Source organism: Felis catus, chromosome B2, assembly GCF_018350175.1.
Source record: "Felis catus isolate Fca126 chromosome B2, F.catus_Fca126_mat1.0, whole genome shotgun sequence".
Taxonomy (NCBI): domain Eukaryota; kingdom Metazoa; phylum Chordata; class Mammalia; order Carnivora; family Felidae; genus Felis; species Felis catus.
Window position 1 is genome coordinate 136,449,718 of NC_058372.1, and position 24,866 is coordinate 136,474,583.

Below are 24,866 nucleotides of genomic sequence, written 5' to 3' on the forward strand. Positions count from 1 at the left end.
AATAGTAAACATTAATAAATAATATTAAATATTAGTATTTTATTACTTTTATTTTTATTAATTTTATTTATTTAAAATTTATTAATTTTAAATTAAAACATTAAATTTTAAATATTTGAATTATTTAAATATATTAAATATTATATTTATTTAATATATTATATTTATTATTTTATTTATTTAATATATTTAAATAATATAAAACATAAATATAAATCTATTTAATATATTTAATATATATTAATATATATTAAGTATATATTATATATATATCCTAAACACTTGTAGTTTTTGGAATCATGTTGTTGAATATCTGGTAGCCAATTTTATTGCAGGAGTTATTGTAGTGGTCTTAGAAGAGGATGTTAGCTCTGAAAATGATAAGCATGCTGAATTCATACGTACAATAAATGTTGAGGTCCACTACAGAATTGTGTTAGATTTAGAGGTTACAAAATTTTGACTCCATATTGAATATGTTGACTCCATCCTTGTAATCAGTTTGGGATTACCTAGTCATTTAAATATTAAAGTGTAAATTGATATTTTAGTTGTAATTTTGGTCAGTGCTATGAAGAAGCATTGGGCACTATGAACACAGCATTTAGTTGATTGTTTAGTATAGAGGATCAGAGAGAATTTCCTTGAGGAAGGGACATTTCTCTGGATTCAGAGAGATAAGTAAAAGTCAAATAGACAAGGGAAAGGAGAGAGTACATGAAAGAGGAAGAACCTTCTAGACCTCTCTTTCTCTCCCTCTCTACCTCTATCTTCACTTCTGTTTCTCTTTCTATCCATCTCTGTCTCCCTCTATCCTTATATTTTAGGAAAAGATAAAAAGACATAACAGGGTTAAATGTACGTGTCCAATTACAAAGCTTATTCTGCATCCTGAAGATGGAGATGAAAACTTTTTAAGCAGCAAAGGTTGAATCTTTGTAGTTTCCATTTATGGCTCTTGTTTCCGATAGCCTTAACTTTTCCTCTTGACCAACTTTATGGTCTTCTCCAAAGACAATGCAATCATTCTTATAGAATTATATATAAAGCGGAAGTACAATTGGCATATAACATTATATAAGTTTCATGTGCACAACATTATATAGTTAATGGGTTTTTTCATGTTTATTTATTTTGAGAGGGAGAGAGAGAGAGGGAGTTGGAATTCTCTTTTTCTCAAAATGAACGTTTGAAAAAGAGAGAGAGAGAGAAATTAAGAAAACAATCCCATTTACAATTGAATGGGATTGAATCAAAAAGAACAAAATTCCTAGGAATAAATTTAACCAAGGAGGTGAAAGACCTGTACAGTGAAAACGACAAGACACTGATCAAAGAAACTGAAGAAGATACAAAGAAATGGAAAATGTTCCATGCTCATAAATTGTAAGAATTAATATTGCTAAAATGTCCATACTACCCATAGCAATTTCGACTTTCAGTGCAATCCCTATCAAAATCCCAATGGCATTTTTCACATAACTAGAACAAATAATTCTAAAATTCGTGCACAACCACAAAAAGATGCTTAATAGCTGAACCGTTCTTGAGAAAGAACAAAGCTGGAGATATCTATACTCCTGATTTCAAACTATACTACAAAGCTATAATAATGATGAAAACAGTATAGTATGAGCATATAGACACTTTGCTAAGGCCAATGTCAGGGAGCATACTGCCTATGTTTTCTTCTAGGACTTTTATGGTTCCAAGTATTACATTCAAGTCATTAATCCATTTTGTGTTAATTTTTATGTGTGGTATAAGTTAGTGGTCTAATTTCCTTCTTTTGCGTGTGGCTGTCCAGTTTTCCAGTCACTATATATTGATGAGACTGTCTTCCCCATTGTTTATTCTTGGTTCCTTTGTCATAAATTAATTGACTATATAAGTGTGGGGTTTATTTCTGAACTCTCTATCCTGTTACATTGATCTAGGTGTCTGTTTTACTAATTTACTAATATTTTGTTGAGGATTTTTGCATTTCTGTTCATTAGGGATATCGCCTGTAATTTTCTTTCTTTGTAGTAGCCTTGTTTGGGTTTGGTAGCAGGATAATACTAGACTTATAAAACAAGTTTGGAAGCATTCTTTCCTCTTTTTGGAAGATTTTGAGAAAGGTAGGTATTAAGTCTTTGAACGTTTGGTAGAATTTATTAGTGAAACCATTTGGTTCTGGACTTTTGTTTTTTGTGAGTTTTTGATCTGTTTTGATTACTGATTCAGTCTCCTTGCTTGTAATCAGTCTATGCAGATTTTCTTTTTTCATGATTCAGTCTTGGAAGATTATAGAATTTTGTATATATGTGAAATTATATATGTTATAGAATATATAATAATATTATAGAATTCTATATATATTACATAAAAGTATATATAAATATAAGTGAATAAATATATATAAGTATAATATATAGAATTATATATGTATATATAATTCTATAATCTTCTATGAAGATTCTATAAATCTGTAAATTTTCTATAAATAATCTTCTATAAAGATTCTATAAATTCTATAAATCTATAATTATATATATGTAATATGTATATATATAATGTTTATTTATTTTGAGAGAGAGAGAGAGAGTGAGAGAGAGCACGTGCATGTGCAAGTGAGAGGGGGAGAGGCAGAGAGAGGAGAGAGAGAATTCCAAGCAGGCTTCGTGCTGTCAGCACAGATCCCAACATGGGGATCTCACAGGTCATGAGATCATGGCCTGAGCTGAAATCAAGAATCAGACACTTAACCGACTGAGCCAGCCAGGTGCCTCTAGAATTATATTTTGACTCAGATTCTCAGGTAGGATGATTCAGAAAGTCTCCTTCAACATAGCAGCATGAAAGGCAGTGACCAGTTATTGACTAGTTATTCCAAACAATGAAGGGACAGCATAAAATTTATTTTCATATTAGCTAAAAGAATTTCTTGATCACTATTTTGTTCTTGATTTTATTTATTTATTTAAAAATTTTTTTTAAATGTTTATTTATTTTTGAGACAAGAGAGAGACAGAGCATGAACGGGGGAGGTTCAGAGAGAGGGCGAGACACAGAATCTGAAGAAGGCTCCAGGCTCTGAACTGTCAGCACAGAGCCCGACACGGGGCTCGAACTCACGGACTGTGAGATCGTGACCTGAGCCGAAGTCGGACGCTTAACCGACTGAGCCACCCAGGCGCCCCTGTTCTTGATTTTAAAAATAAACTTCTATTTTAGGTTAGTTTTAGATTTACAGAATTATTGCCAAGGTAGTACAGAGAGTTCGTGAGTACCCCATACCCAGTTTCCTCTACTGGTAGTATCTTACATTATATGTTTTGAGGATTTCTGGTCAGATATTTTGTAGAATGTCTCTCAATTTGGATTTGTCTTATATTTTCTCATGGTTAGACTAGGGAGAATGTGTTTTTAGGAGAGAGGCACAGTGGTAAACTGGCATTGTCATCGCATCATATCAAGGGTTATACTACCAATATGAGTTATTGCTGTTGATGTTAACCTTGGTCACCTGACTTGAGGCAGGATTTGTCAGGTGTCTGTACTGTTAAGTTACTCTTCTTTTCCCTTTCCATACAGTCCTTTTCGGAAGGAAGTCACTATGTGAACTCATACTTAAGGAGTGGGGAGTTATGCTCCTCTGCCTCAAGGGTGGAGTATTTACCTAAATTATTTGGGATTGCCAGGTTTTTTTCCCATTAATTTATTTATTCAGTCATTATTTGAATAAGTTTAGACTCATGGATGTTTATATTTTGGGGCATAATCTCACATTGTTGTATTTATTTTGTTGCTCATATAGTTCCAGGTTTGACATGGGCAGCTCTTTCAGCTGGCTAGTGTTTTTCTTTGATGCGCACTTATCATTGCAGGATTTTGTTGTGGAGCACTTTCTTGCTTTCTGTCACTACAAGATGGTTCAGACTCGTCTTAGTGTGCTTCTTGCCTCAGCCCTAGAATCAGCCATTTTTTTAACAGAATGATGGTTCTCTCATTGTAAGCCAAGATCTGGGTAGTAGATATACTTGCTGTTACTGGGATATTGTTACCTGTAGGTCCTCTAAGCTGACTATGCAAGGAGATATATGTGTGTATATCAGCTCATCCATATATGCATATCTATAACATTTTTATATATAACCATCTGTATCTATGTTGAGGTAAACATGAATATATACTGGTGTCTCCAACTGTAGCCATTATAGCATGGATTATTCTAGTCCCCTCTTACATATCTGTTGCTTTCTCTTCCAAAAGTGTGAAACATGGCTCCCCCATCTGCCATTCATTTACTTAATCATTTAATTCCATTATACTATATAGTGGTTTCACAATTGTTAGCAATCCATCAACTGGAGAACAGTGTTTGTGTCCAGTTCCTTTTTAGTCTTACAGATTCCACTCTTTATGAATTACTTAAGTTAGCACCTTATTTCTTTATCTCCTTCAGTGAAATTGTTCCGTATATTTGGATTCTTTTGTAACATTCTTCATTTCATCCCAGAATCCTCTGCTTTCCTAAATGATTTTTAACATTTGCAAATATTAGGCTTATTCTTTGCCCTATAAAGTTTTTACAGTTTTGGAAAATATTTAAGGTCTTATATTCATCATTGCGATAACGTACTACTGTAAAATAGTTTCTATTACTGTAACATAGAGTAATTTCTCTACCTTGTAAAATCTCCTGTGCTTCACCCATTTGACCTCTCCCTCCTATCTTCAACCCCTGGCAACCTCTGATCTGTTTAGTATCTTTATAGTTTTGTCTTTTCTAGAATGCCCTATAATTGGAATCATATATAGTATATAACTTTTTCAGACTGGCTACTTAGCAACATGCACTTAAGTTTCATCCCTATCTTTTCGTGGTTTGATAGCTTATTTCTTTTAATCGTTGAATATTATTCAGGTGTATGGATGTATCACTGTTTTGTTTATTCCTTCATTTATGAAGGACATCTTGGTTGTTCCCAGATGAAATGAGGTCTTACTTGGGTTTTGGAGGCCAGTATAAGAGAGTGGAAAGAGGGGCGCCTGGGTGGCTCAGTTGGTTAAGCGTCCGACTTCGGCTCAGGTCATGATCTCGTGGTCCGTGGGCTCGGGCCCCACGTTGGGCTCTGTGCTGACAGCTCAGAGCCTAGAGCCTGTTTCAGATTCTGTGTCTCCCTCTTTCTCTGACCCTCCCCTGTTCATGCTCTCTCTCTGTCTCAAAAATAAATAAATGTTAAAAAAAAAAAAAGAGAGAGTGGAAAGAGCAAAGATGGTGATGTTGGAAAGTATTATAAAAAGTGGTACAGGTCCAACCCTGTTTCATAAAAATGAAGGTTTGTGGAGGGAAATTGTAAAAATAGACTTAAAAAGTACTTGGGGTTATTTGTGGAAATTCACGAGTCTCAGTGCAATGTTTGATTTTATTCAGTAGGTCAGTGGCTTTTTAAACGTAAAATAAAACAGTAAACCCTCTTAGACATAAATTATTCTTCTAATCCTAACGCAACATACACACACACACTCACATAGCTTCTTTAGACAAATGGGAAGAATGGGGTGACCAGAAGTCCCAACCACATCACCTCTGATACTTCCCCAGAACTGCTAAGTCTTTAGCACATAGTTAAACTGCTGTAAGCTAAGGAAGTCTTTGAGGGATTTAGACAGACAGTAACAGGATGAAATGAGGGTGTAATGGAGATTAATCAGTTACCAGTTAATTGGATTAGAAGGGAGATTGAGGTAGGCAAGGAAACGAATTAGGAGCTGCTGCATTGATTTGGGCAAGAAGGGATAGGAGTTTGAGCTCAGATGGTGGCAGTGAAGACAGAAAGGAAGAGACTCAAGGAAGAAATACATGAGGGAATGCTAGGTGGTAGTGTTTTGTTGGATGTGAAAGAAGCGGGGGAAAGAACATTAAGTAGCTCTAAAAGAATGGGATAACTCATAGTCCCTTGACTTTGTACACTGAGAGACTATGACAATATTGATAATAATTTACAATTACATACTTTACTTAAGTGCAAATCTCTGAGCTGCTCTTGGTGTGACCTATGGCATGCTAGTTACTGTAAGCTAATTTCTTCTGTTAGATGGGAGACTGTAACAGCTCCTACTTTATAGGATTCATTTCTAGTATTTGAAGATAAAGCATTAGAACTGATGCAGGGGAATTTCTCTGGAGCAAGTTTATTAGCTCTTAGCTTATTAGCTCTTACCTTTATTTAATTCTTAACTAATTAGCACTTCTGTTTTCCTCAACATATTGAATTAAAAAGCTTTTAGTGTGTTTCTTTGTCTGGCTTTTTAATATCTCATGAATAATGTGAAATTATTGAGAAACAAAAGAGAAGTGATTATGCAAATGTTTGAAATATTTAATGATACATTAAAGTAGTCTTAGGGAACTGCAAAAATTACTAAAGTTATACTAGCTTTTTGTAGAGGCAGAGGGTATTAAGAAAAAAGATCATTTAGGGAAAAGAAACATTTAAAAGGAGAATGCACTTGAAGCAAACAATCTAATGAATTCTTTAGTGAGTATTCAGATAACATATTAATTTTTCTTGCCATGTAATGGTCAAGCCAAAGAATCTAAAGAATGAAAAAGAAAGAATGATTAAATAGAACTCCGAAGTAATTAGAAGTGATCTTTCAGACTATCTAGTGTGATACATTAGGACAGAGGTTTTTATTTTAGGGCCAGAATATAATTGTTTAAGCAACTGATACGTCTTCAGACCCTTTCTCCTTGCAGAACTGAGCCCCTGAGCTGCCTTGCAACCTCTCCAATCCCAGGCAGCCTTGGAAGAGATTCCTTACTGCTCACCTTAAGCTAGAGAGAGCCCCATGCACCTTCTTTCTCCCTTTTATTCCCATTCCAGTTGCCTGTGTTCCTTAATTTAACAAATTCCCTTAAGTTAACACTTCCTAGTGGATTAGAATAACTCAAATTCACTTTGAGTGCTGCTAAGTGGAAGTTCTATACCCAGCCTTTCTAAATCCTTACAACAGTGTGACAAGCATTTTAGAGAAGGCTTAACCCCAGGGGATAAAATTCACACTGGTGGCATTTCACAGTTAATGGTGGGCTTGCTTGATGGAGAGATCATTGATTTTCTTGATCCCTTATATGAAACCAGTGGGTAATCCTTGAATTATTGCAAGCTTAACATTTTAAAAAGGGAGTGTAGAGAAATTTGCTTTGATGTAAGTATTGTCTAATCAGTTCCACAACCTGAAGGCTAATTTGTGTATATTAGTATATCCATTGCAGGACATTTGTACTGTACTGCTGAATATTTTACTCGGTCATTCTGGAAAAGGACACGTTTGTGTACTGAATGACACTACATCTTGTTTCTATGGCATTACAAGCTAAAATTCTATTTGTTGTATAAGATAATGCACAAGATAAATGTCTTGACTGTTAAGAGCCAACCTGTTTAATATTTGCATGATCGAAGCTAATCGTTTTTATCCCTCTGCTTTGTGAACTTATTTTTGTTCTTTTGGTCTTTTTCACTGATAGTTAAAATAAGTTCGACAGAGGGAAGCCAGCTTAAGTAAAATACGTATCAATCTAGGTTGCTGCTCTCCAAATAATTCTGGAAAATGTCTTGGTGGGGAGCATAGAGGTTTTAATTTTACTTTGGATTTCAATTATGCATGCCACTCCTATGCCCCATCACTGTATATAATTAAGAACTGGCTGCCTGTTCCATAGCAACACAACCTGTAATCATTGGTTCTGACCTGCAATTCTTATTTAACCTAGGTTAAAAGAGAAGTAGGATTTGGGTCATTTTTTTTTTTTTACCTTCTTCCACTCAATTCCAGTTTGATTTTTTTGAAGTACTATAAAATATTTGTGTAATATTGTCACTGGTAAATGACATTGGTATGTCACTGGTAATGTGACAATTACTACTTATAAGTGGAAAAAGATGCCTTCCTCATTGAGCTGTGCCTTAGGATCCTACCACATGTAGTTGGCCACATAATAGGCACAATTTTCTATTTTTGTTCTATTTGTACACTTTGTAGGGACTTTGGCATTTAATATAGTGCACTTAGGGGTACATTAGAGAAAATATTTGTTAGTGCTAATTGAATCCATTGTTCCCTATTTGACTATTTGATGATTTCATAAATATTCAACTCTCTCTTTGATCTCTCCAGTTGTGTCTTATTGTTCTACATGCCAAACCTGGGGCCATTTTTGTCTTGGGTTCAACATCCTAGATCATGTGTTTATGAGACTCAACTCACTCTGAGTAGACTATGCCTAAATTTATCCAAGAAAGGAAATTTCACGAGTTGGCTTAAATGTAACTCCCTTCCTTACAGAAGCTTTCTTTGTCTCCTCCTCCTTCGTTCACCTCCTCCCTTCCATTGTGTTTTGGGAAGTTCATTCATTCATTCATTCATTCGTCCAATGAATACTCTAAATTGATGTCTTTCTCCTTCCAAGCTGGAGGGTAACATAATATGTCTTTGTTTATCACTGTATCATCTATGAATATACCTTATAAATAGTGAACAATTTTTTTTACCAAATGAATAAAGGCTTTGATAAATTTGATAACTGCTGCTACTAGTACCTGAATTGAGTCTAAAATCCTTTTTCTGGAAATCATATATCAGTATTAAGACTGCTAGGGCCTTTTAAAGTGGGTAGTAATACTGTGTTTTGTTTTGTTAACTTTCTGTCTAGTTGTCTTTACTTTTGCAATCTTTAAAAAATAAATTACATTTATAATAGAAAGCATAGACTTTAAAAAGTAAAATGCATATGTGTAGTTGTGATCAGATAACTCCTGATTTCATCTAAGGAAAAACAGTATCATCTTTAACCATTTTTTCCCGTTAGTCAAATCCCTTGCTTTTATCTTTCCACATAGATCTGATATTAAAAAATTTTCTTTGCTGTTGCAGATTTCCTATAAGATCTATTCACATTCCCAATCTCCTTCTAAAGTTATAGAGAAATAAAAAATATTCAAATAATATACTAATGACTGAAAAACAATGCAGTATTTTTACCCCAGTGCCCACCCAGAGTAGGTAAAACACCAATCAGAATTCATCCTTTCAAAATTCTGACCTCAAAATTTCCCGAGAAATGTGATTCTAAAGGAATTTTTGCTTTTGATTTCTCCCCCCCCCCCCCCCATTTTTCATTCCAAGGCTACTGGTCTTTCATTCCAAATGGAGTCATATGATCTTGAGAAGGTATATTGAAGGTCACCTAGTGCAAATGCTCACTTAATAATTAATCCCTTCAGTAACATTTCCATAAAGTCTTCACTAGGGGTGCCTAGGTAGTTCAGTTGGTTAAGTATCCGACTTTGGATCAGGTCATGATCTCACAGTTCGCGAGTTGGAGCGCTGTGTTGGGCTTTGCGCTAAGAGCTCAGAGTCTGGAGCTTGCTTCAGATTCCGTGTCTCCCTCTCTCTCTGCCTTTCCCCTGCTCACACTCTGTCTCTCTGTTTCTCAAAAATAAATAAACATTAAAAAATTTTTTTAAGTCTTCAGCTAGCTATTATTGGAACCTTCTAGTGATCCAATGTAGCATTTCCTATGGCAGCAGATTCTACCTTTTTTGTCCGATTTGACTATTGCAAACTGCCTCCTTATTTTGAACTCTACTTACAGTTTCCACATATTTCTTTGGTGTTACAGAAGAAACACAGAAGAGCAAATCAAACCCATCTCCCAGGTAGTGTGGGCTGCTATAACAGAAATGACAAAGACTTCATGGCTTAAACAACAAACATTTGTTTTTCAAAGTTCTGGAGTTTGGGAAGTCCAAGATCAAGGTGCCGCAGATCTGGTGTCTGAATAGAGTCTGCTTCCTGGCTTGCAGATAGCTCACAGATATCTCACATAGTAGAGAGAGCAAGCTCATACTAGCTCCCTGGCCTCTTATGAGGCCATTCATCCACTTATGAGGACTGTACTCCCATGACATAACTACCTACCAAAGGCCCCACCTCCAGGTACCACCACTTTGATTTCAACATGTGAATTTCAGGGGACACAAGCTTTCAGACTATAACACCATCTTTATAGGAAGACACTCATGTTTCCTCTAAATCTTCTTTTCTCTACACTAACCACTCTTTGTTCCTCAGTTGATCTCTGTGTGACGAGATTTCACACCTCCCCACCATTCTAGTTACTCTAAATAAGTCTATTTTGCTTATATATGCAGTATTCAGCCATGGGTGTGATAACTCCGGGTATGCACTGATGACCTGAGAGTAGAGTGAATCATCTTTTTTAATCTAGATACTCTTATCTCATGAGCATATCTGGCAATGAACTGGTTGAAAGGCCTAAGGACAATGGCTGGTCAAATACAACTGTTCTCATCCAACTTATTTTACTTCTGTATATTCATGAATTTGTCAACTTTGTTGATAATTGGTAAAATTCTAGAACTGTTAACTGGAGAAACTTCTTCATTTTAGGGCCAGGATCTCGAATCATACTTGGTTGAGAATGGTCTTGGACAAGTTCATTAACCTTTGTACATAGATGTTTCCCAATATTAACCTTACGAGATTATGGTGAGGGTTAAATTAATTGTAAAGTGCTTTCATGTAAAGTGTATATAAAGTGCTTAAGATACATGGTGAGTAAGTACTGGGTGTGTATTAGTGATAATAATCTTTATTTTTATTACTTATTACAAGAGTTCTGAGAAATGCTTATTTTAATACTGAACAAATAGGAAGGGTCTGTGACTTCATTATATTTTGAGGGCGTTGTCTAATGTATATAATCTAGACCTATAAGAATAAAAGTTACACATAAGGGGCTCCTGGGTAGCTCAGTCGGTTAAGCGTCCGACTTCGGCTCAGGTCATGATCTTACGGTTCATGGGTTTGAGCCCCACATTGGGCTCTGTGCTGACAGCTCGGCGCCTGGATCCTGCTTAGGATTCTGTGTCTCCCTCTCCCTCTGCTCCTACCCCACTCACTCTCTCTCTGTCTCTCCTCTCTCTCAAAAATAAACACTTAAGGGGCACCTGGGTGGCTCAGTCGGTTAAGCTGCCGACTTCGGCTCAGGTCATGATCTCGCAGTCCGTGAGTTCGAGCCCCGCGTCGGGCTCGGGGCTGATGGCTCAGGGCCTGGAGCCTGCTTCCGATTCTGTGTCTCCCTCTCTCTCTGCCCCTCTCCCGTTCATGCTCTGTCTCTATCTGTCTCAAAAATAAATAAAAAAAAGTAAAAAAAAAATTAAAAAAAATAAACACTTAAAAATATTTATGAAAATAATTTTAAAAAGTTACACATAAAAGATTCACAGCCACATATTTGCCCAAATTCCTTGACAAATTAGAACAGAATAGAACAAGTTTCTGATATTAGTTATTCATTTGTTATGAGAGAAAAGGTAATATAAAGAGTGTGTACTGCTCATGTATTTAATATTAAAAATAATTGTATTAGCTTTTTACCAAAATTATTTTTTTCATACAAACCTAAAAAATGTTGCTGTCCAGCTTATTTTGGAGAGATGAACATTTCTTTCGATATGGCCAGTTTTGAAACTACAGAAGCTTGTGTTAATTTTTGTCTTTGTAAGATATTTGTTTCTGCTGATACATTTCAGTGCCACAGCATGGCCTTTTCCAGGTTAAGATGCCAAGATGGGACCACCAAGAATCATTGCAAGAGACTGGATTCTCCTTTTGTTTATAATTTAGTTAGTGAGAACCACAGCTGGGTAAACCTTTGGGGGAAAATTATTTTCAGCTATTTTAAAGCTTTTCTATTAGGGGAAGAGAAATACATTTGTGAAAATCTAAGAACCAAGTAAACTACTTGAAGGTCTTAGGCGAAGTACTGAGGTGATCAGGTGCAGCTTAGCAACAATCAAAGACTCGCTGAGGACCTGTGGGATCCTGAGGCTGTCAGATACATTTCAGATACGTCACTCCCCTTCCGTGTCTTCCAGTAAGAGACCTACTTGGACGATAGGATGGTTACAAAGTGCTTTTGTCAGTGCCTTTTAAGTTTACTGTTAAAAGAATATTCATAGCAGAAGCTGTCTTTGATGGTAAGCCGCATTTCAAGAATAACTAATCATTATGATTTTGTTCTTTTTGTAGTATCTGTTACACACACACACACACACACACACACACACACACACACAGTTTGTCAGATCCAACTTGTGTTGGCTCACAAAATTCTACTGTTAACTTTTCAGGAGTTTTGTAAGCCGCTCCAGTTCAGACAAGTAGCTTGAAATTTGCCATGGTGGGAGTATTTACACCATGGAATTGGAGAATGCTACAAATCAAAGCCTTTTTTTTTTCCTCTTAGACAGCTGCTTGTTGAACACCTACTAGCAAATTTGTGCCTCAAAATATCTATGTAAATAAAAGAAAGGCTATTAGCATGGAAGTTGGTTTTAGTGTGAAAGTTTACATGAGAAAAAAATAAACTGGGTATTTTTTTTTCTGTGTTCTCAGGAATACGGAAAGACCGAAGAGGAGGAAGAATGTTGAAACACAAGCGCCAGAGAGATGAGGGGGAGGGCAGGAATGAAGTGGGGTCTTCCGGAGATGTGAGGGCTTCCAACCTTTGGCCAAGCCCTCTCTTGATTAAGCATACTAAGAAGAACAGCCCAGCCTTGTCCCTGACAGCCGATCAGATGGTCAGTGCCTTGTTGGAGGCTGAGCCCCCCATAATCTATTCCGACTACGATCCTTCCAGACCCTTCAGTGAGGCTTCGATGATGGGCTTGCTGACCAACCTTGCTGACAGGGAGCTGGTTCACATGATCAACTGGGCAAAGAGGGTGCCAGGTAAGAACACTAAGCTCAACATTTATTTTAGGAGTTGAAACTACTCACCAACTGGTTGAGCTGTCATGGGAGGAGCAGTGGGACTCCACAGCTTGCTATCTGACTGGTTTCAAGGTTACATCCAATTTGTTAATTTTCACTATCAACATACTGTAATTCTCCTGGAAGTTAGGAACAATGTTTTAAGATCAAAATCTAGAAGATTAAAGTCTTTAACTTGACATTATTTATATTTAACTAAAAATTCTGGGAAGGACACTACATAATAAATGCATATAATATTATGTCTTCACGCTGTCAGAAATGTTTAACATAAAGGGATCCAGGTACTACAAATTTGTAATATTGATGACTTTTGTTCAACATACCTCAGTTATTCATAAACAGTTTTACCTTTTAAGAACTTTTAAGATGTTTGTGGGATAAAGAGATAATAATGGGTGTCTTGACTGAATGCCAATTATGTACTCCACTGTCTATTCTTAATAGGAGAAAGGTAATACAAAAGAAAAATAAAATAGGTTTGCATCCCTGAGAGGAGCTGGTAGAAAGATACACTGGCTGAAGTGATACTTGGTCCTTCAGTTGATTCTCTCAGAACTGGTGTTCCTGCAAAACTTGACTGTTGCTCTTGTTGTTCAGGGAGAAGAATTCTAGTTATTATGGAAACAAGACTAGAAAATGACCTCCTCCATGCCCCAACATATCCATTCAGGAGCTAACATAGATGAAACAAGGCAAGAGGAAGTTACATCTTTTTTCTGGGCTTATAGATCAAATGAGTAGTGGTTTTAGGCAGAGATCGTCTCATTTGGTTTCTTTTAATATGAGAAATTAATTGTTACCTATGAAGCGTGGATTTTTTTTTATTAAACTAAATAAATGTGGAGCTTTGTCCTTGTATTGCAAAGTTCACTGATTGTAGACCAAGTGGACAAATGTCTGACCTTAGAGACGATTTTGTGTATTTGCATCCATTAACATGTAAACTTTGAATAAGTTGGCAACCTCTTTGAATAAGGAGACAGCAATGTTTGATCCCAACTTGATAGAGGGCATCCATGTAGGTGGTAGAGATTGCGTTAAATGGAAACATGGGGATTGACAGGCATATTTAGATTTTTAGGGTCCAACTGGCAAATAAAAAGTCTTGGCCATCTTTGAAATTAAGAGTTTTATTGAGCACCAACCTAGCTTCGCATCCTCATGTGAAGCAGATCTATGATAAACAATTAATAGAATCTAAGTGTGGTAATAACTAGAATCTAAATAGAATCTAAATGTGGTAATAACTTTTTTCTTTATATTTGTTATTGCCTTTTTAAAGAATACTTTGGGAGAAGAGAAAAAACAAGAAACAAATAATAGCCATATACCTGAGAGCCAACTCTCGGTTGCTGTTAAGTTTTATTGTCCTATAAGCATATATTTTCCCTCTTGAAGTCTTGTCACTATTAATTCCAGAGCACTGTTGAACTCAAGTATATATTTTTTCATACTTATCAGTAGATTTCCATCATGACATTTTTATAATACTTGAAGGGCATGTGAAATAGCTGGAATGAAGTTCAAATACATCATCAGTAAATGAAGAATTCATGGCAATAATCTTCCAAATTTCGGAATGAAATGGAGACATAAATCAAGGGAAAGAAAATATATCCATGTTTAGCTATCCCATTGTTAAACCCAGAACTAAACAAATTTATAATAATGAGATGTATAGCAAAACCACTTGATCATATTAGTTTAAAAGACCTGAATGATTTCAAACTCTTGGACCAAACTATATCTTATTACTTGATGGTTAAAAAACAAAAAGGAATTATAAAGGCAGAGATGAAATTGTGTGTGTGTGTGTGTGTGTGTGTGTGTGTGTGTGTACTATTAAAATACAGCTGTTGTAAATCAAAAGCTGACTGGTGTCAAATCCAAAAAAAAAAAAAAGCATTGCCAAGATTGGTGTCAGGGAGCTCTTTCTCTTATGTTTTCTTCTACGAGTTCTATGGTTGCAGGTATTACTTTCAAGTCCTTTATCCATTTTGACTTGATTTTTGTGTATGGTGTAAGATAGTGATCCAATTTCATTTTTGTGTATCTGGGTATCCAGTTTCCCATCACCTTTTATTGAAGAGACTATCTTTTCCTCATTTTATATTCTTAGTTCTTTTGTTATAAATCAATTGACCATATATGCTTGGGTTTATTTCTGGGTTTTCTATTCTGTAGCATTGTTCTGTGTCAGTGTTTTTATGTTAATCCCATACTCTTCTGATTAGTATAGCTTTGTAATATAGTCTAAAATAAGGAAGTGTGATGCTTATGCCTCCAGCTTTGTTCTTCTTTATTACAATTGTTTTGACTATTCAGGGTCTTCATGTTTCCATAGGAATTTTAGGATTTCTTTTTCTATTTCTGTGAAAAATCTAACTGGAATTTTGATAGAGATTACAGTGGATCTGTATATTGTTGCTTTGGGTAGTATAGACATTTTAATAGTATTATTTTTTCCAATCCATGACCATGAACTATCATTCACATTAAGTCTAGTGTGTTAAGCTCAATGTTTTGTTACTGATTTTTTTGTCTGGATGGTCTATCCATTGTTGAAAATGGGGTATTGAAGTCCTCTATTATTCTTGTATTGCTGTCTATTTCTCTTTTAAGGTCTGTTAAATGTTTGTTTTATGTATTTAGGTGCCCTATTGTTGGGAGCATAAATATTTACAAATACTTTACCTTCAGGGAACCTGGGTGGCTCACTTGGTTTAGCATCCAACTCTTGACTTCAGCTTAGGTCATGATCTCACAGTTCGTGAGATCGAGCTCCACATTGGGCTCTGCACTGACAGCACGGAGCCTGCTTGGGAGTCTCTCACTCTCTTTGCCCCTTTCCCCACTCATACTCTTTCTCTCAAAATAAATAAATAAATAAATAAATAAATAAATAAATAAATAAATAAATAAATAAATAAATATTAAAAAAAGAAAGCAGTGCTTTACCCTCTTGTTGGATTGACCTCTGTATCATTATATAATGATTTTTTGTCTCATTACAGTCTTTAATTAAATTCTTGAATTTTATCTTGTATTACTATGCCTTCTTTCTTTGCTTTCCATTTGCATGGAGTATATTTTTCTATCCTTTCACTTTCAGTCGGTTTGTGTCCTTAAACCTGATGTGAGTCTGTTGTAGGCAGCATATAGTTGGGTCTTTTTTTTTTTTTTTATTATTCATTCAATCTCTCCATGTCTTTTGATTGGAGGATTTAGTTAATTTACATTTAAAGAATTATTTATAGGTGTGTACTTGTTGCCATTCTGTTAATTGTTTTCTGGTTGTTTTGTAGTTCCTCTTTTTTTTTTCTTTTCTTGCTTTCTTCCTTTGTGGTTTGATGACTTTCACAGTGGTTTTCTTAGATTCCTTTCTTATTATCTTTTGTTTATCTACTGTAGGCATTTGCTTTGTAGCTACCATTATGCTTACATGTAACAACTTATATTTATAACATATATTGGTGATTTTTGACCAGTTAAGTTTGAACATATTTTAAAGTTCTAATTTTTGCTCTCCCCCCATGTTTTATGTTTGATGTCATAATTTACATTTTTTTACCTTGTGTATCCATTACAAACTATTATAATTATAATTATTTTTCTTTGAGGGAGAGAGAGAGACAACATGAGAGGATGAAGGAGAGGGAGAGAGAGAATCTTAAGCAGAGTCCACCTCAAACATGGAGCCCAATGCAAGCTCAGTCTCATGACCCTGGGATTATGACCAGACCTGAAACCAAGAGTCAGGCACTTAACTGACTGAACTGCTCAGGTGCCCCAATTATTTTTATTACTTTTGTCTTTTAACCTTCCTACTGGATTTATAAATGATTTATCCATCACCATAACTTTAGAGTATTTTGAATTTAACTCTATATTTGCCTTACTATTGAAATTTATGCTTTCTTTTTTTTTAAGTTTATTCACTCAGAGAGAGAGAGCATGCACACAAGTGGCGAAGGGGAAGAGAGAGGGAGAGAGAATCCCAAGCAGGCTGTGCACTGTCAGAGCAAAGCCTGATGTGGGGCTTGAACTCATGAACCATGAGATCATGACCTGAGCCAAAGTCAGATGCTTAACTGAATGAGGCACCCAGGCACCCCATATATTTTAATATGTTTTCCTGTTACTAATTGGGATCCTTTTATTGTAGCATGAAAAAGTACCTTTGACATTTCTTGTAAGGCTGGGCTAGTGGTGATGAACTCCTTCAGCTTTTGTTTCTGATAAACTCTTGACCTCTCCCTCAAAATTCTGAAGGACAACTTTGCTGGGTAGAGTATTATTGGTTGATGGTTTTTTTTCTTTCAGCACTTGAGTATATTATGACAGTCTTTTGACCTGTAAAGTTTTTGCTATAAAATGTGCTGATAGTGTTACCTACTGATGTCCTTACTTGGTGATAGCCTTGTGTAACAAGTTGTTTTTCTTTTACTGCTTTTAAGATTGTCTTCCTGTCTTTAACTGTTGATACTTTAATTTTAATGTGTCTTGGTGTGGGTTTCTTTGGGTTCATCTTTGTTACAGCTCTTTGGGCTTTCTGGATCTGGATGTCTCTTTCTTTCCCCAGATTAGGGAAGTTTGCAGCCATGATTTCTTTGAATGAGCTTTCTGTCCCTTTCATTCTTTTTTCTCCTGAGACCCCTTATAATGTGAATGCTGGTTTTCTTGATGTTGTCCTGTAAGTCCCTCAAACTATCATTACTCTTTTTCATTCTTTTTCTTTTTCCTTTTCACTTCTCTGATCGGATGAATTCCTCTCTTCTGTCTTTGAGTTTGTTGATCCTTTCTTCAGCTTGATCTAGTCTGATGTTGAACCCCTCCATTAAATTTTTCAGTGCAATTATTGTACTCTTTAGTTCTGTGATTTTTGTTTGGTATTTTCTTTTTTAAAAAATTTATTTATTTTGAGAGAGAGCGAGCGAGCACATGTGTGTGTGAGAGAGGGACAGAGAGAGGGAGGGAGAAGGACAGAGAGAATCCCAAGCAGGCCCCACTCTCAGTGTGGAGCCCAGTGTGGGCTCGATCTCACAACTGTGACATTATGACTTGAGCCAATGTCAAGTGTCAGACACTTAACCAACTGAGCCACCCAGGCGCCCCTTTGTTTGGTATTTTCTCATATTTCCTGTCTCTTTGTTGAAATTCCCACTTTGTTCATGTATTGTTCTCCTCACTCTGGTGAGCATCTTTGTGATCATTATTTTAGACTCTTTATTAGGTAAAGCACTTAATTCCACTTTGCTAGTCTGTTTCTGTAATTTTATCTCATTTCTTTTGTTTGGAACCTATTCCTCTGTTTCTTCATTTTACTTGATTCTGTGTTGGTTCCTGTGCATTAGATAAAATAGCCCCCTTTCCTAGTCTTGATTGAGTAGGAGACAAACTTTATTGTTCATCCTATCCTGAGCTCTTGGTTGTCTCTCAAACTATTATGATTGCCTAGGCAGCCTTCTTTCTTCTCCGTGGTTCCCAAGAGTTGAGGGTATGCCAAGTCCTGTCAATATCCCAAAGGGGAGGATCTTGCTGAACACCTAGATTCAGGCTGATTGGTAGCTGGATCCTCAGGTAACAGCTTTTAAAGGATACAAATATATCTCTTTCAGGGAAATACTGGGATATGAGAGTGTCTGTTTGCTCCCTCTGTGCTGTGCCTCGGAGATAGTGCTTTAGGAATTGTTTGCTATAGGTCTATGGGATTGGCAAACACAAGCTCTTCTGATCAATAGAACCAGGTGATCAAAGGATGAGTTCCATGGATGGCAGCCAAAAAAGTTGGGATGCCAGATGTATGTACAAGCTCCTTTTAGAGAGAGATAGGTGATTTTTGGAGCAGGCCACAGGGTTTCCCCAGTCTCTGCCAGGATCATAGTTAGTCTCTAGATGACAGTAAATTAGAACCTGGCCCACAGGTAGCATGTCTTAAAATATGCAAATAGATCTCTATCAGACAAAGACGGGGAGATGTTCATTTCTGTGATGAAACTTGGGAAGATGGACAGTAATCTTGTGAGCCCATTAAGAAGTTTCTTTGTTTTCTATAGTCTTATATTTCTCATGTATTTCACTGCCTGTTTTGGTGGCTCTCCCCTTAGGTGAAAGTTTTAAAAACTGGAGTGCTATATGTTGGGCCCAAATCTTTGCTCCTCAGAGAGAAACTGAGAGTTTTGAGTTCCCTCTTGATTGTGTGTCATTGTACCAGGGGTGTATATTGATGTAAGTATTTTTTCATTTCCCCACTGTGTAGGAATCATTCAGCTAGTTTCTGGATGTCTTTCAGAAGAAATTGTGTAGCTAGAGATTTGGTATGTCTATGGGAGCATGTGAATTCAGGAATCTCCTATGTCTCCATCTTGGAAAACTACCCCCCCCCCCAAAATTGACTTCATTTTGCATGATGAATTTTAATAAAAATAATCAGTTCATTTGTCTATGTTAGTAGTTTGAGAATTTTTTTTTACTAATAGAATATTGTCAGAATTTTCAGATGTTGGTGATTTTAGCTTGAATTTTCCTTTTCCTTAACATTTGGAGCATATTTTTTTACTTGATAATACATTTCTTTACTTAGGCTCAAGATACGAAGAGCATTATGATAAAATGCATCATGTAGTTTTGGTAGGTTTCAATCTGTAGAGTATCTGTATTAGACCTAGCAAAAGTTTACATCAAGAAATTAATCTTTTTCCATTTACACTTTAAAAACAACTGCAGCAAGAATGATAAAACCTACCTGCTCAGCTCTGACAAGGGATGCTTTTTTATAACACATGTTACATATCTGTCTTTTGATATCTCGCTGTAGAAAAGGCTTTTCTCTTTATTTTTCATTCTGAAATTTGTTAATCTTTACAAAATCACTTTATGTAATCTATCCATGGGTAGAGATTTAATTTTAAAAGGGTTAGATTATTAAATCTTAATTTACTATTATTCTATACATGGTGAAAACTTGTTAACAAGTATAACATTGTTTATCTGAAGGTCAAAAAAGGCAAAAATGTGAAGTTGTTACGTTTTTAATGTCTGGATCACACTCAACTGCATCATTGCCTGGCTGATTCTTAGTTTCGGTGCTAATGAAGTACATTTGATTTTTTTTCCCCTGGAAGCTTGAATTGCATCACGTAACTGTTACTTTGATTTATTAAAAATTACACCTTTTCCAAAATTCACTGTCATTATAAATATCTCAAGGGCAATTTCATACTTCCAAGTTCTAGTTCTATCTATTTAATGAATATTTAGATAAACATCTAGTCCTCAGCTTATTATTGTCTTTTAAAAACTGATAACCAGAAGCCTGACAGTCTCACTGATCACTGGGCACAAATCTGGGAAGGTGTGCTAAAGCTGCTGGCCCAGGAAGAAAAATAAAGGGAAAATGACAGTCGAGCTCAGTTTCATGGGAAACATGCTACCTTAACCACTTCCTCATTCTTTTGGTGGCAATATAGGCAACCTTTCTCCTTCCCCTTTCCTGTCCCAGTCCCTGGCTTCTCAATGCTAAATGAGTCCCCAGTTATTTCTGGGCCCCAACTCCCCACTACTTTTCTTTGAATTCTTGCTCAGTTTTACCCCTGGGGAGAAAGGATACACTTTTTTTTGGACATGCCTCCCACCAGCTACAAGCCCAGGTTTCTCAGAAGCTTCTTGTGTTGTCTCTGATGGTGTCTGGCTGTCTTCGCCATTACAGGGCTCAAGGTTTCTTCTGCTCCTGTGTTCACCAGGAATCCAGGAGTTAGCTTCCCTGACTCTAATACTCATCCTCATCATTCAAATCAGCAATGAAGCACAGGCAATGCTGATTGAATGGATGAATAAATGAATGAATAAAGGGTGTTTCTTGAAAATTCTGACTTTAAGAAATCTCTGAGCCCTGTTCGAACATAATTTTTCCATAAAGAAGAAGGATATTTAGAGCTGTGCTATTATTCTCTTTTTCTTCTCTTCAGAATCTACCTGATGTTCTAATATCTCTGTAGCATCTGCCTTAGTGAGATTCATTTCCAGGCTCTCTTTTGTAAGGGATCAATATTCAGAGGAATGTACAGAGCTTGAGTTCTGAGGACTTTAACAGGCATCAGTCGGCCTGCAGCGAGTTAGTTTCACGTAGGGTATGTAATTGAAAACTTAGAATGGGTAGGGACAAGAGGGCAAGGAGAGGGCACAATACCTCACTGTGGGAACTGGGAGCATCTTCAAGGAACACATTCTATTATGGGAGGTTCTTGTGGATTCCAGGGACTTGGCTTTCCTATCTAGTACTCTGATACCCAACCTGTGATCAGCCCAGTAGACTCTGCTCTCAGGCTGTCATAGCGTTCCAGCCCATTTTGGTGTAGCATGGTAATGAACAATAACATGACATGCAAGTATGGGTGACATCCTGGAGAGGTGACGAATGCATATGTTTGAGAGTAACATTTGCAGTTTAGGTTTTGCAACCATTCTATAAAGAAGAACCTCAGGACTGGGTTGGCATTACCCTAGCGTGAATGGTGGCAGCCCCTCTGGGCTGGCAACACAGGGCTCTCTTTGGAGTGTTCCACTTCTAAGTCAGCCCAGCGCAGCTTTTCACTACTCCTGTGGGAGCTCTGGTTGAAGCCCAAGGACAGCAGCTGCTGACTAGATTTGTCTTTCACGTGAAACTTTGATGCCCCATTGAGGCTTGTTAGCCCAGATGCTTTAAGCCTTTAAAAATCCCTTTCCGGGGAGCTCCTGGGTGGCTCAGTCACTTGGGCGTCCCACGCTTGATTTTGGTTCAGGTCATGATCCCAGGGTTGTGGGATTGAGCCCCACATTGGACTTCACATTGGGTTCCACATTGAGCACGGAGCCTGCTTGGGATTCTCTCTCTCTCTCTCTCTCTCTCTCTCTCTCTCTCTCTCTTTCTCTGCCTACCTCTGCCTCTCTCTCCTGCTCTTGCATGTGCTTACTCTGTCTCCCTCAAATTAAAAAAAAAGTAAGTCAGGGCCTGAGTCAGGGCCTCAGAATCTGAATGTTTATCTTGAGCTGGGTGATGTGTGGTGCTGGGTGTCCTCAAGCCACCTTGTAGGAAGTGTTGGCCTGTGGCTCTGTTACTTCTAGAATGCCAGGTTTTTGTAGCTATTTAGATATATTACTATTAAAGTATGGTGAAATGAGTTGAATTGTGTTCCCCCCAAAAGATATGCTGTAATTCTAACACTTGGTACTTCAGAATGTGATCTTATTTGCAATTAGGGTCTTCCAAGTTCAAATGAAGTCATTGGGGTGGGCCCCAGTCCTTATAAAAAGGAGAAAGTTGGATGTAGAGATAGACATGCACAGAGGGAAGATGATATAAAAGCACACAGGAAGAAGAATGGCCATGTGACTGGATCAATGCATCTCCAAGCCAAGGAATGACAAAGATGCCAATAAACACCAGAAGCTAGAAGAGGTCTGGAAGGGTCCTCCCCTAGAGCCTTCAGAGAGAGTCTGGTCTTACCGATACCTTCGTCTCTGACCTCTAGCCTCTGTGACTGTGAGGCAATACATTTCTGTTGTTTTAAGACACCCCCTTTTTTGTACCTTGTATGACAGCCCTAGGAAACGATTATACATTGTATTAAAAAGAAAGGGTGCCTGTAATTTTGAGGCAACAGAAATAAGGAGCCTTTGATTTAAAGAGGAATGTTTGGCTCACCTGGTGTAGGCCTGGCTAATCATTTACTCTCTTTTGCCCCCCCAAGTGGTGCACTGAGCTTCGGGCTTTGAAGTTGATTTAGAATTTTAACAGTTCCATGAATCTACCTGGCAAATACCTTTAAGAAAATTTTAACCCGCAGAATGTTTTAATCTCGTACTTTAATAGTTTCCCCTTTTTATATTCCTATCTTTGATCCATTTGAATTCATTTCAGTATACACTGTGAGGTGTGGCTCCAAAATTGTTTTTATACAGATGGCTGCACAGGTGTTTCAATTCCATTTCTTGAACAGCTTCCTACAGAAGTATTTTTAAGACTTCCTTTACAGTTGACCTTCCAAGTTTACTATTTTTTAGAGCTTTTATTTTTTTAAATGTTTATTTATTTAATTTGAGAGTGAGAGAGAGGGAGAGAGGGAGGGGGAGAAAGAGAGAGAGAGAGAGAGAGAGAGAGAGAGAGAGAGAGAGAGAATCACAAGATCTCTCCATGCTGTCAGTGCAGAGCCTGATGCGGGGCTTAAACTCCCGAACCATGAGATCGTGACTTGAGCCAAAATCAAGAGTCAGATGCTTAACTGACTGAACCACCCAGGCGCCCCTAGAACTTTTAAAGTAGAGTAAACAGAGATTGGTTTACATGTTTGGTTACTTTTTCCAGTTTTGAAAAAGGAAAAGGAAAATAAGCCATTTGATCATAAGTTATATATTTTTGCTTCACTTATAATAACTGAATATAAATGAGTCTGTCCTGTGCTGATATATTTCCATTAATGGAATAATAGACGTAGAGGCATTAATCTTAGAAGTAGAGGCAAAAGTTCATGAGACTTGATACATTTAGAAAAGCCCAGTGCCGATAAGAGGTGATTGGGTGAGTTACCATTCAATATTCATAGGACAGAAAAATTGTTCCCAGGAGAGAAGAAGGATATACCAGGCTTTCCTTCTCTCTTTTCCCCTCTGTTGTAGGTATCTCCCAATATTCAAGGACTCTGCTCTAGGTGCCAGTGCTGCTTATAACCAACTTGAAAGGTTACCCCATTCAGAGCTTCACCTGTTAACTTTGAGATTTATGATTTCCAGAATTCTTTCTGTAGGTCCTGACACCTAAATATTCAGTTCCACTCTTTTGGTGCCCACAGAATACCAGTTAAATGTCGTGTCTCCACTAACATATCTATCTGAAACTTGCCATTTGCCTTTTGTCCGCTTTATAGCAAACTCATTTGTTTCTCCTGTTTCTTTCCATTTCTGCCAGAGGCTCCACTCTTCTGGGTCTGAGTTTGGAATCATCTTTGTGTCTGGCTCTTCTTCACCGTGTACTATCAGTTCTTCATCTTCGACATCTCTAGAGTTTGGCTTTTTTTCCTGTTCTGTTGCTAGCCTGGCCCACATCCTTCTTGTTTTCTAAGACTGAATTACTATAATGTCCTTCTAACTGGTCTTTTTGGTTTCAGCTTCTTCTCCCTTCAATTCATCACTGCCAGAATAATTTCTGTAAATCATCATTTCAGAACGCTTCACTCCTTGCAATAGTTTCCTACGGCTGCCATAACAATGTTTCACAAACTGCATGGCTTAAAACAAGAGAAATTTACGGTGCTGGAGGCTGGTTGTCTAAAATCAAGGTCATCAACAGGGCTATGCTCTCTCTGAAGGCTTTGTGGGAGGATCCTTCCATGCCTCTTTCTAGCTAGCTTCTAGAGGCTGCTGTCTATCCTTGAATTCGTGGCCTGCAGATGCATTTCTCTAATCTCTGCCTCTGTTGTCTTATGATGTTCTCCCTCTGTGTTTGTGTCCAAATTTTCCTCTTATAAGGACACCAGTTATATTAGAGTTAGGGTCCACCCTAATCCAGTATGACCTCATCTTACTTGTTTACATCTGTAAAGACCCTATTTTCAAATAGAATCACATTCGCAGGTTCTGGGTTGATATGAATTTTGTGGGGGGAGACAACCATTCAGTTAAAAATTTGGCAGTGGACTTGATTGTCTAACTTAGTAATGGCTTTAACAGATAAATGATAGTGTCTCTTGAAGCCTAGAATTCAACTTGTGCCTCAAGGCACCTGACCATAGGTTAGCCTTTCTTTTTTCTTTTTTTTTTTTTTTAATAGTAGAAAAGCTGTTCACCAACTGGCACTCTCCCATCTTATTTGAGCTCTACTTTCCAGCATGATCTCCTGGCCCCATTCTCTGCTGGCCATTCTCCCCTTCACAAAATGCATTCATTTTATTTTTTGCTTGAATCTCTGCATCTCCCTCACTCTATTTCAATTCTATGCTCATTCCCTACCGCCGCAAAGGGACAGCTCAACTTCT

The 24,866-nt window shown here is 37.1% G+C and overlaps 1 protein-coding gene across 1 annotated transcript in view; it reads left to right on the plus strand.

Annotated features, from left to right (window-relative positions):
• The window catches only part of ESR1 (estrogen receptor 1), a 276,181-nt gene that overhangs the window by 103,205 nt on the left and 148,110 nt on the right, over positions 1 to 24,866 (plus strand). The window contains 1 exon segment of the mRNA NM_001024231.1: positions 12,478 to 12,813. Coding sequence (NP_001019402.1) covers positions 12,478 to 12,813 — 336 coding nt within the window.